This window comes from Castanea sativa, chromosome 1, assembly GCF_040712315.1.
Source record: "Castanea sativa cultivar Marrone di Chiusa Pesio chromosome 1, ASM4071231v1".
Taxonomy (NCBI): Eukaryota; Viridiplantae; Streptophyta; class Magnoliopsida; order Fagales; family Fagaceae; genus Castanea; species Castanea sativa.
Window position 1 is genome coordinate 33,877,460 of NC_134013.1, and position 17,447 is coordinate 33,894,906.

General features: G+C 33.3%; 1 protein-coding gene across 1 annotated transcript; it reads right to left on the reverse strand.

Annotated features, from left to right (window-relative positions):
• Positions 1–293: 293 nt before the first annotated feature.
• LOC142611357 (putative 1-phosphatidylinositol-3-phosphate 5-kinase FAB1D) lies at positions 294–10,292 on the reverse strand. The gene is made up of 13 exons (XM_075783470.1): positions 10,023–10,292; positions 8,430–8,730; positions 8,286–8,316; positions 7,586–8,191; positions 6,972–7,119; positions 6,554–6,895; positions 5,126–5,971; positions 4,318–4,649; positions 4,032–4,158; positions 3,749–3,904; positions 1,654–3,147; positions 1,317–1,583; positions 294–922 (listed from the first exon to the last, which is right to left on the reverse strand). Exons 2-13 carry the CDS (start codon positions 8,665–8,667, stop codon positions 572–574), a joined length of 4,938 nt encoding a protein of 1,645 aa, XP_075639585.1. The 5' UTR covers positions 8,668–8,730; positions 10,023–10,292; the 3' UTR covers positions 294–571.
• Positions 10,293–17,447: the final 7,155 nt, after the last annotated feature.

Below are 17,447 nucleotides of genomic sequence, written 5' to 3' on the forward strand. Positions count from 1 at the left end.
ATGACTAATATGTATGAAACTTAATTTTCATAACATACTCTTGTTCTTTTTTTTTCTTGTTCTTTTTTGTTAAGAAAAGGGAAACGTATTACTTAACTTTCTCTCGAAAAATAAGAAAAGGGAAACGTAAGGATAACCTCTACCAAAAAGAATGCTAATTGATAGTGACAAAAGTATATAAAACAACTTCATAAATACATCAACATATTTGAGATAGAAAAAGGTCATGAAGAATTAGTGCAACTTTTCATTGATTCCAAATATACATCAAGAACATATTTGAGAAGAAAAGGTAATCAAGAATAAAAGCAACTTTTCATTGATTCCAAATAATCATTCTTTCTTTCGAACTACCGCAACTCTCTACAATTTCTCAAATGCTTTACAAAAACTTATCTCTAAATGGACTTGGACCTATAGTAATGAAACTAACCCAGAAATTTGCTAAAAATCGCAGAATAACAGGGTGGTGATGGTGTATATAATCTGAAATGCTCATCTATTTACAGTATTGTGAACAGTTTGAGTGAAGGAGCAGCAATTAAAAAACCAATATTAACAGATAAAGAACTCATGCAGAAAAACCATTAAGCCCCTCTTCCTTTTGGGATTTTGGTTGAGAAATATCATGATCATCTCTGACACCACAAAGTTCACCAGGGTCATGAGAGGATATTTCTGAGCACCAATGATCTGGGACACACAAAAAATGCGAAGCCATGAACTTTCTGAATCGCCTCTTGTACTCTTTTGGAGAGATGACAGTTGGCAAAACATTCTTTGGAACAAGTGAAGATTTCACCCAAGTCTCAAGTTGCTTGTCCCAGGTATACTGCCTCAGATAATCAATGATCCCACACACAAGCTCCCGCCGCTCAGTATCCACGGCCACAAGTAAAGAATAATCCATAACATTGATTGACTGCAGATAGAGCAAATATGTAATTGTCAACTGAACCAATAGATTATATTTCATGGATGTGAAACTTTTGGTATAGAGTATAGACGGGTTTTGAACCCAAGTCTCTTATTTAACAATAAGAGATTTTACTAGTTGAATTAACTAGAATCCATCATGAATGAACAGATAAACAGTAAACCACCATCAATAAAAAAGAAATTAAGAGTAAATGACAGATAGAAAAATAAGAAGTAAAGCTCTTGGGGTTCACTGGATGGCTTCACATTTTATCAAAATCAGTATATTATTACGTTGTGAAAAATGTTTTGAACTAAATATGGTGCAGGGAAGTAGTGCAGAGAATACAGTTTCAGATTATAGAGCCATTAAAAGAAAAAATTAATCACAAACTCACATTAAGAAAAGCTGTGTCATTCCAAACAGCCCGTTGTAAGAGACGCTTTGCTTTATTACTAACATACAAGGGCGAGGAATTCATGTCATTGACAAAGTTCTGGTCCAAAAGAACATCGCCCGAACCATCAGCTGCTGCAGTGTACCTCGAATGTAGAGCACCTTTAAGATCATACTGGCGAGTAATTTTCCGACCAAATGTAAGATTCTCCATCACCATCAGATCGTGCCTATTCTCTTTACCACTTTTTGTCTGTCTTATACTTACCTGCAAAGAAATTCAAATGCTAAGAACAAGAAGTGAGGTCCTTAAAAGGTGAGAAATCAATCCAACTCACCTGATAGATCCCAAGAACTTTTGCGAGGCATGTTTGGTTCCCTAACTCAAATGACTGAGTCATGTACTTGAAATAATCCCGAGCAAACTTCGTAAAAGAATCAAATTCTGTCTTTTTAATTTCCTTTATGATAAACCTGTCATCTAGTGTTTTAGCAAAAAGAGATTTGCTTTTCCCACCTTTGGCATCCCAGTTCCTACAACGGCTTAGGGAGGCAATATAATCAGCCTCAGATGGGCAGCAGCGACTGCGAAGATCACGGAACTCATTGGCATATAGACAAGCTACGGAATATTTACCCTTCCCAACCAGATTGACAATTGGATTAAAAGGGTCTGGAGGAACAAGAGAATCCAACAAATTCAACCCATCAAAACTGGAGAATCGAGAGTCTTCTGGAGAACTGCTTGAGGTAGAAAGGACTGAATCTGATTCTGAAAAACCATTTGAAGACCAACGCAGGGAAGTAATGGTGGATATTCGAGCTAGGCTGTGTAAACTCTCATATGACTTAGCAGCCATTCCATTCTCTCTCCTACTATCCTCATCAAGAACTTCTGATTGAACAGGAAGTTCCTTCAAGGAGGCCAGTGCACAAGCAATTATGCTTGAGAGTTCACCCTCAAAGTCTGACAAAATATAATTATCAGTTCCAAGAGGAATGTGCAGCCTTGAGCCTTCCTCAGTGATAAGTTGATTTGCTGTGGGTATATATTCTTGTGTATAGCTACTGATAGCTTCAAATTTCTGCAAGTAACTTTTCAGGAGATCCTTCATGTCGATCTGTCGTACTTTTGAGAATGGTGTCCAGAACCATCCAATCGAATTTTCTATGCAGGATGATAGGGAACGTAGAGATTTATCCTTCTTTAATACATGTAAATCGGCAATAGAATCACTATTTCCAAGAACTGTGGAAACTGGAATGGTTCTATCCTCTCGTGGATGATCAAACAAAGGAAGAATCACTGCTTGACAATTATCATCACCAGACTGACAATGGGCAGAGCCATTTTGTCTTGCAACCAACTCTTGGTCAGATGATCTATTTGTACTTACACCCACAGTTGGCATCTCACCCTCAGCCACAGTAGAAGCATTTAATACATCACCTCCATCACTCAAGTCTTGAACTTGAACTTCAACTGGAATTTCTTTTATTGGAATTTCATTTGCTTCTGTAGATGTATCTAACTTAAATTTGAAATCAACACAGTCATCAAGGCCTACATGGCCATTCTGCAAGATTGTTTCCATTCCCTCATTGCCTCCAGCAGCAGAGCCATCCATCTTTGATTTAGCTTGTTCTTGTATTATTCTCTCAGAAGCATTAGAGTCACTCACTGTTGCATCAGTTGAGAACAGGTAATGCAAGCGCCGATCCCAAATGCAAGATTCAAGCAAAAGCTCCCATAATAATCGGTTCAAGTTGAGAGGTATATAGACAGCCTGATCTGGATTCCCATTCTTCCATACAGCACTCTTAATGCTTTCCTGTTTTATATTAATAGAACAAAAAAAAAGAATAAATTTCCTACATTATATACAAGCATAAAAATAAAAAATGTACAGTTGAGGATCATCAAACTAAAAAAATTACAACAACTTTGGAAACTAGAAGGAAAAACAATCCCCAATCATGGAAAGGACCAAGCAATATATCTAGTGATAAAAGAGAAGAGTTTATCAATGATCAATAAAACCAAAAGAAGAAGAAGAAGAAATTGCCTATATTATATATTAGTATAAAAAGAACAAATGTCCAGTAGAGGAACTTCAAGCTAAAAAAAAAATTACTACAACAATTACATTTGAAACTAGAAGGAAAAACAATCCCCAGTCATGGAAAGGACAAAGCAGTATTATCTAGTGATAAAAGATAAGAGTCCATCAACAGTCAAAAACATTCCCCAAATATTAAATGCATAGAAATTAACTATTTTTCATTTAGGCTTGTACATGACCAAGATTAGTAGCATTAAGTTGTAACATAGGCACATAGATGGGCCACGTGCACAAACACAAGATTAATGGTCCTGTGTATTGCATGTTACAGAAGTAAACTGTCAAATATGTGTACTACAGGAAAACTAACCTCAAACTCAGATCTTTCCTGGTTAAGCATCTCTTCGACATCAGAAAAGTTTAATGAGGTGCCTTGTAAGTTCAGAGTTCTGCCAGCAAATTGAGATCTGATTTTGTTCAAAAATGCCGCAGTCTCTGTGAATAGTAATATCCCGTTCATGTACACCTTGAAGAAAATAAAGGATAAAGACAAGAAATTAAACAAAAAGAAAGTGGAGTGGTAACACAATTATATGTACCAGCATGCCAAAGCATTATTGCAAACCAAAAAGTGGGCAAAAAAAAGACCATACATTCTCAGTTTCTTTCCTAAGCCACTCTTGTCTAATTGAATTGCTGAACTCCAGCTTCCGAGGAGGCACAGAAACATTATATATGGCAACTGTAGAATACTTGAACATTGCAACCATGGGGCCTAAGCTGCAATTATTGAATCAAGTTACTACAGTAAACATATTATTAATAATCATATATTACAAGGGGCACCAAGAATCAAACGCAAGAAAAACTCATTTTCAATCATTTCCCACACTACTCCAGAATTAAAACATGCAATAAGAGCCGATAACCATTCCATACCCAAAGAAATGGAGGAAATCCCTTTCAAAAGGATGGCAATAGCTGGATAATCTGCTAGATGAAGAGGGGTGAGACAAACTGAGCTCCAAGAACTTTCCAAATGACAGACTACGGGCAGCAGTGGACATCAACACTCTTTTTGTAGAATTTGAGATTCCATTCCCAGGTTTACATCTAGCACGACTCCACATCCAAAGCTTGCCTTCAGCATCCCCAGGCAAATGCTTTCCCTCAGGGAGTCGTTTAACTTGTATAGTAAGCTGCTTGTTACGATGTGCATAATAGTAAAAATGAGCTTCTGGTAATTCACCGCATTTGGTGCACTGGCTTTTCTGCATATGCAACAGTTTCTATCAGTGTGCCATCTTCATTTTAAAGCAAGCTATATTTTTTTAAAAAAATTGATGCTTATCCTAACCCACCAAATCATGGAACTGAAGTTAACTTAAGTCAGAGCACTGAAAATCATAAACCCTTTTTCTTGTCATTTATAGGTAAGATTTTGTTTTTCAAAGAGAAAAGGAGAAAGAAAAGAACAAGGCCCTAGCAGGGCAGTACATAGGAAGTATACAAGCCCCTCCTAAAGACAGAGAGTCAGCTCTTTAGATGCATAAAACTTTCGTTTGAAGAAATCACAAAAGTGACTTTCGGAACCCGACATAGTGAAGCATCATTCTCTTCCAATTATAAAAATGAACAGTCAAACCCAATAAAGAACCTAACTCATTTAGAAGCATATAAATACAAAGTGACAATTCATAACTGGAAAAAATGTCTTAGAATCTTCATAAGTGGCGTTGAGAGAAACCTGATTAAGTAAATTATCCCTCAGGAACTTTCCAAGAGGAACATCAAAATTCTTGTAGAACATGATATGAGAAAAGTGGCTCTGCTCACAGATTGTCCCTCTTACAGCATTCCGCCTAGACATCAAAACCAAAATACTTCGAGAATCCACTACTGCATTGATGCCATCCCTACTTTGCATTTGCTCTTCACTATTACCACCATCTTTTTGCGTCTCTATGGGGACTTCAGTGTATCCTGAAGAATTTTGAAATTGCCCACCATCAAATGAGTTTTCTTCATCAGAACTGCCTTTAGATTCCATATCACAATGGCAAACTCTCTCTGGAGTTGATAGAGAAATAGGTTTACAGACATGACCGTTGAATTGCCCTCCATTGAACCCAAAGTATGATGACAGGGACTGATACGAAGCAGAGGCAGCAAGTGGGAAACTGTCCCCCATAACTTTCTTTAGAGAAGCTGAGAGAGATGACAACCCAGAGAAAATAGCTGGATTGTATGGCTCATAAGTTAATGCAGAGTGGCTTTTAGATTCTAAGTTTGAATTTTGGATATTTTCTTCATGGAATCCATTGGATATGGGAATATCAACCGCACATGACTCATTTGTGGAAGTAATTTCCTCAATACTAGGAACACTTGAGTTACTAGATCCTAGCTTAGGGGATTGTTGATCAGTCAGCAAGACATTCACTTCGTCAGGAAATCGAATTGTAGAGAACATTGCCTTCTGATCAACAAGGAAAGACGTTTCAAGAATTAAATGATATGCCACAACAACAGCATACTGCAAGACACATTTAATCTGCTTCAATTCATCACTGTGTGCGCCTTTCAGCAAAATCTGCATTGTCATGTCATGAAGAAAGTCAAGTGTTTGTCTGAGAATTATGGCACCAATTTCAAGAAGGCTATATTAAATCAGTGAATAAGGATATAATGCATATTTGTCAACTTCAAAGTTTTCTACTATCACTTAAAATAATAAAATGTTAGAAGATAACTTATTACTTATAAAAAACACTTTCCAATAAGGTTGAGCCCGTAAGACCTCATTCTAGTGTAGAACTATTAGCTATCACTTTCAAACACTCATTTTTGTCATACATGATATCCTGTTCATACACAATGGTCAAGGGCCCCCCAAGGGATTGGTGTGAAAGGGGTAGGGATGGGTTTATTGCTGGAAATGTACCCCAGAATTATTGACTTGCTAACATTAACAAATCTTGAAACCAACTTATTGCATAAAGGTGAGATCACAATATTTCCCAGGAAGCAGACAAATGCTACAAGTGAATGCATGCATACAATAGTGAGAGTCTAATGTCTTTCACCACCAAGTTGCCATAATTATTGGACTACAGCCAAAATACCTACCCTACAATGCACATAACAAACTATAATGGGAAGTAATAAAACTGACCGTACAACCAAGACGTGTAGGAAAGCCTTCAAGGAACATCAATGTTTTAGTTGGCCTCTTTTCCCCATCACCACAAGCAGCATGTTCCTCCACAAATTTTTCAATATGAAAAGACTCGCATTGTTTTAGCTTTTGACCAGTCAAAGTATCCGATGATAGAATTGGTGAGCCAGTAGAACGGGCAATTCTCTCTAGGCGATGAAGCTTCATATCATAGACTAGTGTCATTCCTTTTGCACGAATGGACTCCTGAATATCACGAGAAACACACTTTTCTACTAAAATCACATTTGGATGGCACAATTCTATCATCTCAATGAGATACTTCAGATAATCCTTTTCCTGTTTGCCAGCAAATAATTAGAAAAGGTAATACATTTTCCAGATGCAAAAAATAAGGACATTCTGATCAAGTTACCTGCTGCTCCATTGAAGCAAATGATGACAACCCACTAGAAGACTGACCAAGCTCACCCCTGATCAGCAACAACCTCGGATTCTTGTACTTAGTTGGCATGTGCTTGTGAGCAGCATGCTTTTTGAAGACAAAACCTTTCACTACTTGGCTGCAACATCAAACCCAGAATTAAGTATCCATGGGGAAGAAATGGAGAGGAGAGAAGATGTTATACAACTAAGGAAAAAAGAGAATCAGCCCACATCTGCTAACTGACATTTGTGAGGTGATCTGATGCCAAGTGGAAATGTACCAAATGATTTAAATGCCATTTGGTGTCACTTGGAAGCATGAACATATGCATTATCCTTATTAAGGAGTCTACGGAATTGAAGAAGAAATATAAATTAAGGAACCAAAAATATGGAATAACAATCAGGTTAATTGAAGGGCATGAATTTTAGGAAATGTGCAGCCAATATACTTTAATGTAATTAACACTTAATAACATCAGTACATCAGTATACTATTTGTTCCCCTAACTAGATGTGTAACTTCTAATGCCAAAGACATGTTTTCTAGAAGTCAGATGAATAATAAAATTAAATTTCAATATCCAGGGGCTTTACTAGTACCTTTGGCTGCAAGAACCAGTTGCAACACATTTCACTTTCACATAACCATCTGGATCCATTGGTTTACCATCATTAGCATCAGGCTTCAAAAATGAAGCGGCTTCCCATGATAATGAAGTAACTATATCCACCCAACTTTCACCATGTTCCCCAGATGAGGCAACACCCACACTTTTAAGAAGATGGAATACAAGGGCCTTGAACTTTCCATTTGTCACCTCTTCCATTGCTCTTTGTTTTTCCACTTTAAACTTGTAACTCCCACTTCCTTCATCTCTAAAGCGACTCAAAGAACACAGCTTGCCCCAATCAGTGCCATCACCACATTCATCATCATCATCATCATTATAAGCCATGCTCCCCTCCATGTCATCCTCTGGGTCTTCTGCTTCAGGAGGTTCCCAAATTTCAGCATCCAGTTGATCATAATTAGAGGCTTTGCCACGATTTCCAGCAAATTCTTCTTTTGCTTCTTGACCACTACTTGTTTGTATTTCCACATCTCTTACAATGTGATCATCACCATTATTGCTTTCCTTTAAGTTGTTTTCCATCCTTTTACAATTCTCTTGACTATCACCTGTTGTACTTTGTTCTCGATTAACCCTAACACAATCAGAATTAGGAATATTATACAACATTCAAAAAAGTAAGGACAAATACTGGACCAGCACCTACAATCAGCAGAGAGGACCTATACCTGTCATATGAGTTAACAACTGAAAACTCACCTGCAACAGCAGTAGATAAGAGAAAGCATTAGATTAGACTACACCAACACTGCCAAAGATGTTAATCTAGTTTAGCCAAAATATATCAAAGCAATAAAAGGAAAGAAATTTACTGCAGTTAGATGCAAAGCTATCACTGCTTGACAATGAAGTAGATGGACTGATCATTGGTGTTATGTATGGACTGGCACTATCCCGCTTTATGGACTCTCCCTCCTGCTTTTTCCCACAAAATTTACAATACAAGATGGGGCCTCCAGGGTCTAATTTTAAAGAATTCCCATTCTCCTGCCTCTTCTTTTCCTCCAACTTCAACAATTCCACACCACAATTATGACACATACTACACATCTTATCCACAACAGAAATATCCAGCAAGTAGTTTTTTTCTAAATGATGTCCAACATTGATCACCTATTTAGTCAAGCAAAAGGGAAAGGTCAATTAACAAACAAGTAAATAAACCAGCTACTCTTGCAATATAAAATCCAAAATCACTAAAATCATCACAACAATTATCACTTTGTCAAAACTCAATTTAATAATTATAATCCCATGTGCACGAACTTAATTGTCACATACAAACACTTCTCAAACACAAAAATAAGAAGAAAACATAACAGATATAAAGAAAATAAGGATTAAGTATAATTAATATACAAGGTATTTTATTTCTAACAACTTTTATAAGTAAAAGGATCATTAAAAGTCCTAAAGTTGCCAGCCACTTTTTGAAACTCCAATGAAATCTCACACCCATTAAACCAACTATCACCAAAAAAAATACACACACCTTGAAACTGAAATCCAATAGACAAAATGTTAAAATAAAAATAAGTTGCAAGATATATGTATATATGAGCCAAGTATGAGAGGAAAAAGAGAAGACAGAGGACTTTATATAAACCATACAATATAAAATATCGACAAAACTCCTTTAAATTTAGAACATTCAATAATCAAAGTAATAACCGAAAAGAATGCATATGGCCAACCTTGCATAATCTGTTAAGGATCCATAGCCGACCCAAAAAAAAAAATTTGGGACTAAAAAGTTTGGTTGTTGTTGTCAAAATAATCAAAGTCATCCAAACACTAAAAACTTTATACTACCCAGATATTAATTTTCCATACCTAAAAACCACAAATTTTCACCGGGGACAGGCAAAGAATTCATCTAACAAAATTGCGTATCCAAATATCTAGTCCATAACCCATTCAAATAGTGATGTGGCAGAATCAATTACCAAAACTTGATAGTAGAACAACCTTATGCTAAACCAACCAATCACAACAAAAAGAAAAATCCAATAACACCAATACATATATACCATGAATTCAAATAATATAGAAGAAAATAATCAAAAATTAGAATTTAACTGTTCAAGAGCAGAGAAAGAATACCCAAATCTTGAATCTTTACCACCACCAAGAAAACAACTCCAACTGACCAACCATGTCAACAATAATTCAAGAAAATTCAATGACTCAATACTGAGAAGAAGAAAAAAAAAACTCCATAATCCCAATATACTGTATTTAAAGGCTACCCCAATAAACCTTTTCAATTCTACAAATGGTATCAAAATAATATCTTCAAAATATTTTCCATATCAGACCAAAGTTTCACAAAGGAACATCCATTTTTAGCTGAAAGCAAGCTCAAGAATTTAACCCAAACAGAAAATATAAAGTGAATGACTTACTGGCAAAGCAATCCAAAAGAACAAAGATTTGGCTGTGACCTCCACATCAATCAATCCCAAATATCAAGAAACAAGGTAAACAAGATTACAAATCTCTTTGATACCCAAGAATTCAATATTTCTGTTTTGGAAAGAAAAACAACAAATGAACTGTAACTTGTAAGCAGTAAAGTGATGCCTGAGATGCGAGTCCCAAAAAAGAGTGTGTTACAGACAGATAGAATTCAGAGACAAAGACACAGAAGAAGAGGGAAGAAATCTACCGAGAACAGGAAAAATATAAAGAATAGAAAGTAATTATACTAGGAGTTTTTAGAACATCAAGTGGGGTCCACACTGTCGACCCCACCAATTTTAAAAATTGTGAGAGTTTTGAAGTTCAAAAACAATACAAGGAAATACTTTTATATATATATATATATATATACACATGAATATGGTATTCTAGTTTTTAGTCTTAAGAGAGTCTGTATATCCCATAAATAATAGGATGATGAATGGAACTTAGACGTTACAGTTTACTTGGCGGGGAGAGCTTTAGGTCCAGTGCTTCTGAAATCAATGGGTACTGTCACGTTCAATTTTTTAAGTCATAGAAGCATCCCACCGAATTCAGTATACAGAACATTGAACTTAATTTAAAACCACATTTTTCAAATTCATTAAACTTACTCTGGTGTTTTTAAAAAGCCAAAATATATATATATATATATTACAAATATACGTATACAATTGTATACAGCTTTTTATTTATTTATTTATTTTGGAGAAAGGTAAAATACAATTGTATACAGCTATACGCTAGATTTGGGCCGATTGTTGAGATGTCTGGGGACAGTGCAGATACAGACGCAATGTATTCGTGAATAATAATAATTAATAATATTAATATATCTCCCTCAGTTTTTATTTTTCATTTGTACCCCCTCAAACCCCCTATATTTGAGTTTTGTATTTATATACTTCTTCTATTTCGTTTTTACTTTTTGGAATTTTGAAATCCATGCATGCATACATTTGTGACCAATGACAATGATTCATTGGAACCGGCTTAGGTTGGAGTGCATTAGATCCGTTGAGATGTACATGTATCAAACAATTGTCTTGACTCATTAATCTATTCGTTTCAAGTTTCAAGAATCATTTTCTAAAAAAAAAAACTTTCGGATCAATATGGATAATTCTATCTTTGATTTCAAAATAAAATAAGAATTAATATGGATAATTAAGACAAAAAGAGTTTCAATATTGTTGAGGATTATTGACGACATCGTAATTAGTATAAAAAATTCAAAAGCAATAAAAAAAAATTAATTAATCAAAAGAACAACAACAACCGTATGAATTTAGGTTTAGCCTTTTAAGATTTACAATACGTCATGGCTTGCTTTGCAACTACATTCAATTGTCATAGTCAATGGAAATTTGAGGGTTCTGAATCTCTTGTTGTACATGTTTTTTTTCTCTACCAACTTGTGTAACTTTATTTGTTTGAACTTACATGATACATCATTATATTTTTTTTATATTTTGGAAAAAATATCTTCGAAAATAATATCATAATGCAATATCATTATTTTATAAATAATTTTTTAAAAGATCATATAGGATAGTGCCAAGAGCGTCACACAAAAATCATATACGTGCAAAATAATTTAGATAGAAGTCAATATAACATTATTGTTTATTCTCAGAATAAGATTGATAAAAGTCAATAGAACCTTTTTTTTTAATCAAGCAATATATATAACATTATGTTTGTTGAATTTCTTGGTTCGATGAAAAGGGAAAGTCAATGCATGTAATTAATACATATCATTTACTTTTACATCAAATTCATTATTATTTCTTTAATGTAGATGTAGAACCATTAATATTTGAAAAAGATTCTCTTTTTCCTGAGATGTATTACCACAAAATCTGTAGATCTAGCTTATGGTAAAATATATAATTCTGCTTTATCCCCTTTGTTTTTTTTTAAATTTTTTAAAAGCTAGGAGTATGTTCAATTAGCTTTTTTTCTCCTTTAATATATATGTGTGTGTATCCCATCCCAACTCCCAAGCCTGTCTTAGAAGGCACAACTAAGCCCGTTTTTAAGACCTAGGAGTTTTTTTTTTGGTTAAATGTTGTTCCTTGTCTATAATTTGAAACAAAAAAGATTGATCTAAAATGGTGTGTTGCAACCTATGTCCTACTCAGCTACTCTCCAACCCCCTTCCCCAAATCACACGCAGAAAGAGAGAGATCACCTCAAAATTTCATTTTTATTTTTCTTTTCCTTAAAAAAAAAGCCGCTTTTTTAGGGCCAATTGGTCCAAAAATTATAGTAAAATCAACTGGTATCAAACCCCTTAATTGGTCAATTTAAACCAACTTAATTGTAAAATTTACGCAGTGATATATGCATATTATCAATTGAAGATATGTTGTTCATCAAAAAAAAAAATTTGAAGGTATGTTCATTGGTTCGATTAATTTGCCAGTTTTCTTCACTATATTCCCCAAGCGGATTTTGACAGGAGAGCAAAAAGTTGCTAGAAATGGGAAGTGGCAAAATGGCATCATTTCAGTTTTTTTTCTTTTTTTATGTTATTCTTCTAAATGAAATAACGTCATTTTATTTAATTTTTCTTTCATTATTTTGTTAAATTAAATGACATTATTTTATGTCAACTAAAAAATGGCACGATTTAAGACAAATTAATTTTTTTTATCATATACAGTATTTAATATCACCATCCCAGTTTGTTTGTCCTTTATTCCATTTTAGGATGTCTTAAAATATTGTCCTGTTTCTAAAAATAAAAGCCATTAATTTACTAATTTTCCTATTATATCCTACTCTATTGACAAAACTATTTGAAAAAGAAAACTAACAAATATTTATAAAATTAATCTAATTGGGGCACCTTTTAATTACCTCATTAAGAATAACTCTTTTTTTAATAAAAATTTATAAATTTATTTAAGGGTAATTTTGTAAACTTATATATTTTTATAAGGTAGACAAAACAATAAATGATATTTTATTAAAAAAATTGACTTTTTAAATAAGACAAATAAATTGGGACGGAGAGAGTAATATGCATTTGTTCGATTTGCTAATAAAAAGTTTCAAAACCCCATGATGGATAGTCGAATCGAATAGTGGGAAAAATGAAAAATCCAATTGATGGCCAAACTGAAATTTGTTAAAAACTAACTAATTCAATTTGGCTCAGCTTCGATCGGACCATGAAATACTCCTAATCTATTGCATGGTTAATAATAAGTCTCCATTATCAATGTGAGCTCAACTTAGAAAAGTCTGAGGCGAATATATCATTTAATAAGATTGGAACTCACCTTTTTCTTTAACTGGAATATTGCACCCTTTTTTTATTCTTTCAAGCTTTTTAATTAAATGGTGATTAATAGTCATTATAAATGGAGTTGACAATATTGATGAGTTTCTACCATCCTTTACAAGTGAAAAAGAAAATGATTATGTTTTCAATTTTCATAATGTATTAATTAGCTTCTTTGTGACTATTGATTCTCACACTTTCTTGTCAAATTTCTTTTAAGCCCAAATATTTTTTTGACTTCTAAATGTCCAGATTTTTCATATATAGATATAGCACAAAAACAAACAAAAAAACTAAGTTTTTTAAAGTACAGTAAAAAGAATATATTTTTTGAGAATCACGGTAAAAAGAATATGGGTTAATATACTTTTGCCACAAATGTCAATCTCAAACTTTTACTTTTACGTTATCATTAAGAATTCATGGTCTTCAATTTAAGTACCTAATAAAATTTAAAACTTTTTGATAGTCTCGTGTCATATGTATAACTTTGCCCCCTCCCATGAACCAAAGTTATAAATTCGATCAATACGGAGTATTATATTGATAATTACCATTCTTCTCTCTCTCTCTCTCTCTCTCTCTCTCTCTATATATATATATATATATATATATATATATATATATATATTTTTTTTTTTTTTTTGACAATTACCACTTAGTACATTCAGTATCCCTACTCCTACATTTCTGAATTTAGAAATATACATTGAATGTATGGTTTTAATGGTACTTGGCTTGTCTTCTGAATAGTACTATAGCCTTCTTATTTTAAACTACAAAAACTTAAATTTAAATAATTTATTGATGACATGACTATTAATTTTTTATTATTTTAAAAAGTTATAAGTATGGAGAACATACAAAGATAATATAATCTAACAATAAATTTACCAAAATTTACATCCAATTTAAAAATATTGAGTGATGTAATATTACTTAAAATTACACCAGTTGTAACTTAAATTCAACCCACATATATATATAGTATGCATGAAGCATGTGATCTTTTAAAATCATGGTTGACATGAAATTTTAACCCAAAAAAAAAAAAAAACGTGTGTGCGTATGCGCCAGCGCCAATTTTAAAAATGTTGCAACTGTATCAACAAAAAAAAAATGTTGCAACAAGTGGGAGTAAATATGAATAGGCCAAAATATAAGGTGAGAAACTCAAAGAAATGTAACTATGAACTAGTTAGAACTTTGAAAACCTTGTCCGACGCCCTCATACAACAAGACGGCTTTGTGTTTCCATGTTTGACAATAAGGGGTTTTCACAAGGTATTTGTTTTCAATTTCCAACATAGTAGAATTAGTTATTAACCGGTAAATAGTATTTAAAAAGTCCCTTATGAACACGACTAGGTGGTGTTGTGGTAGGCTTAATATAACTAAGAACATAAATGTATCAAGTTGTTTATAGACGGTTGAAGCTTAACTGAGAAAAATTGTATTTTTGTTTTTTTTTTTTTTTGACAATTTTTTTTATTTTTTATAAAAATGATATAAAATTTTTTTTTAAATGAATGATTAATCAATATCATAAAGACATTTATTAACATTTTTCTTAATAAATAATACTAAATACGTTAAACTCAAAAGTCTAATACGATAAAAAGTTAAAAACTTTTTAAATCGATCAAAAATCAGAAACTATGATTAAAACCAATTCTTTAACGGTACCGATTTTTAATACCATGGCATTTATTGTCAAATACATGGAAATTCCATTCGACACAATTCCTCACAATCTCCTGCTCTTTGGCCTTTGATTTGACAGCATGTTGAAAATTTGGAAGAGAAATTGATACGGGTACCCAAGGTTTTAACTTTTATCCAATGGGCACCCCCTCTCTTTGCTGGGTGGAAAAATCAACTGTAGTGGGAACACTGTAGAACCGGCATAAAGATGTTGACTTTTGTGTATGAGTTTAAATCCTTTCCACGTGTCAGCTCTTGGATGGCTAAAGGACTGACCATCAAATTTGTTGGGAGGACACTCAAATAATTGAAACGGCATCTGGTGCCACGATGGGTTTGACACGTGGCAGAAGCAGGGTGTTTAAGTCATTTCATCTATAAGGAATGATCAAATTGCCCTCTTCTTGAAGTGCAGGTAATTCTTTCTTGCTATGATGTGGAGGGTTGTGACTGGCTAGAGAGTTGAAGGTGGAGACATTGAAGCGGATCCGTGTATTCAACGGAAAGAAATAATTGTCCCAAAAATCAAAATTATTCTAAGAAATAAATATTACCTGAAATTTATTTTCTTTTTCCTTTCTTGTGGACCAAAAAGAGGTTTTTATAGTGGGTTTAAGTTAGTTCTACTGGTAAAGTTTTTTATAGTTGTATAAGAGATTTGAGGTTCAATTCTCACCTACACCAAAAACTGATTAGTGTCTTGGTCTGATAATCGAGAGTTATTATCAAAAGCGGACACTATATATATATATATATATATATATATATATATATACTTTTCTTTTATTTTAGGGATCATCAAACTTAGAATTTGCCACCTTTTTAAATTTGAACGTTTAAATTGCAGAGCCAATCCGAGTTTTATGTATTCGTTTAAAAATTTGGCTCCTCCATAATAAATTAAATAGGAATATCGACAAAAAGGGTAGAATTAAAAAGGTTTATCAAAACTATTAATAACAAATGGCTAGTCACATCAAACTCCCCACCTTGTCCTCAACTTTGACTAATGAGTAATGACTATGATCCAATTAAGGGAAAAAAAAAACTCGGCTTGTCTTTAGCATTCTTTTCTTTTGTTCTACCTAGCATTATTTTCTTGAATCTATGCTCCCCTATGTCTTTATATTATGACTTTTCCTTCATATGAATGGTCGTCAACAACAACATAGGGTTCAAAAAAAAAAAAAAAAAAAAAAAGAGTTGATTATAGTAATGTTTAAGTAAAAAAGTATGATTTTCTCAACAAAAAAAATGTATGTTCTAGAAAATTATCCTAAATACTATACATGTATTCATAAAAGCTGATTTATTTTATTTTGAAAGGGCCAGATGTTAAGATTTAGAGCAAAAATATTTGAATTGAATTGTATTTAAGTTTATGAAATCCTGGTCAAATATTGCAGCAGCCAATAAAAACAAAGATGGGTTCAATTCGTACTATTATTTTACTTTCAAAACTTTACAATTCAACTATTCCCGTTCGCACTGGGGCCAAAAGTAACCCCCTTAAAGAAAAATTTATGTCACACCCACACTTGGGGATGGTGTTATTTTGTTGTTATTTTGACCATGTAAAAACTAAACGGATAAAGTTTAATTTCAAACTTTTTTTTTTCTTTTGGAGAAAAAAGAAGATGCTCATTATTAAGGTAATTTGGTTAAATGAGCTTGTAATACAGTTTAGTTCTAATATATACAATTTATAAGACTATCTATGTATATTATTTAAACAAGTCATACGATGACTCATCAAAAAAGTCAAGTGACTGAAATAATAAAAATATACATGAATGATCTTCTCCATGAATTAATAATAATAATGAGAGGAATATAGCTCCAAATTGGTTTAGAATTAAACTTTTTCCAAACTAAAGACTAGATCAATTAATATCACAATGGTCATTCAAATATATATATATATATATATATATATATATATATATATATATATATATATATATCTCTCAAAATGGTCTATGTTAGGAATGGTAATGGGTCGGGTTTGGGCCAGGTTTCACTATACCTGGACCTGACCCGCGGGCTGAAACCTGTGACCCGAACCCGGTCCGTTTATTAAACGAATTTTTTATCCAGGCTCCAAATCCGCCCTGCAGGCCCCACGAGCCTCGTCCATCTAGTCCAGATTAGGCCTAATTCTCGACCCAAATCATGGCCCAATCACAATCTTTTTTTTTTAAGATGCCCAGGTGCCAAAAATAGTCCAAAAATAGGCCCAATCAGCTTAAAATATGAAGAGAGAGAGAGAGAGAGAGAAAAAAAAAAGAAAAAAAAAAAGGAAAAATCTTACACTATATAGCATAATTAAGAACCCATGATGCATATACTTATACTGGATTGTCAAACCACA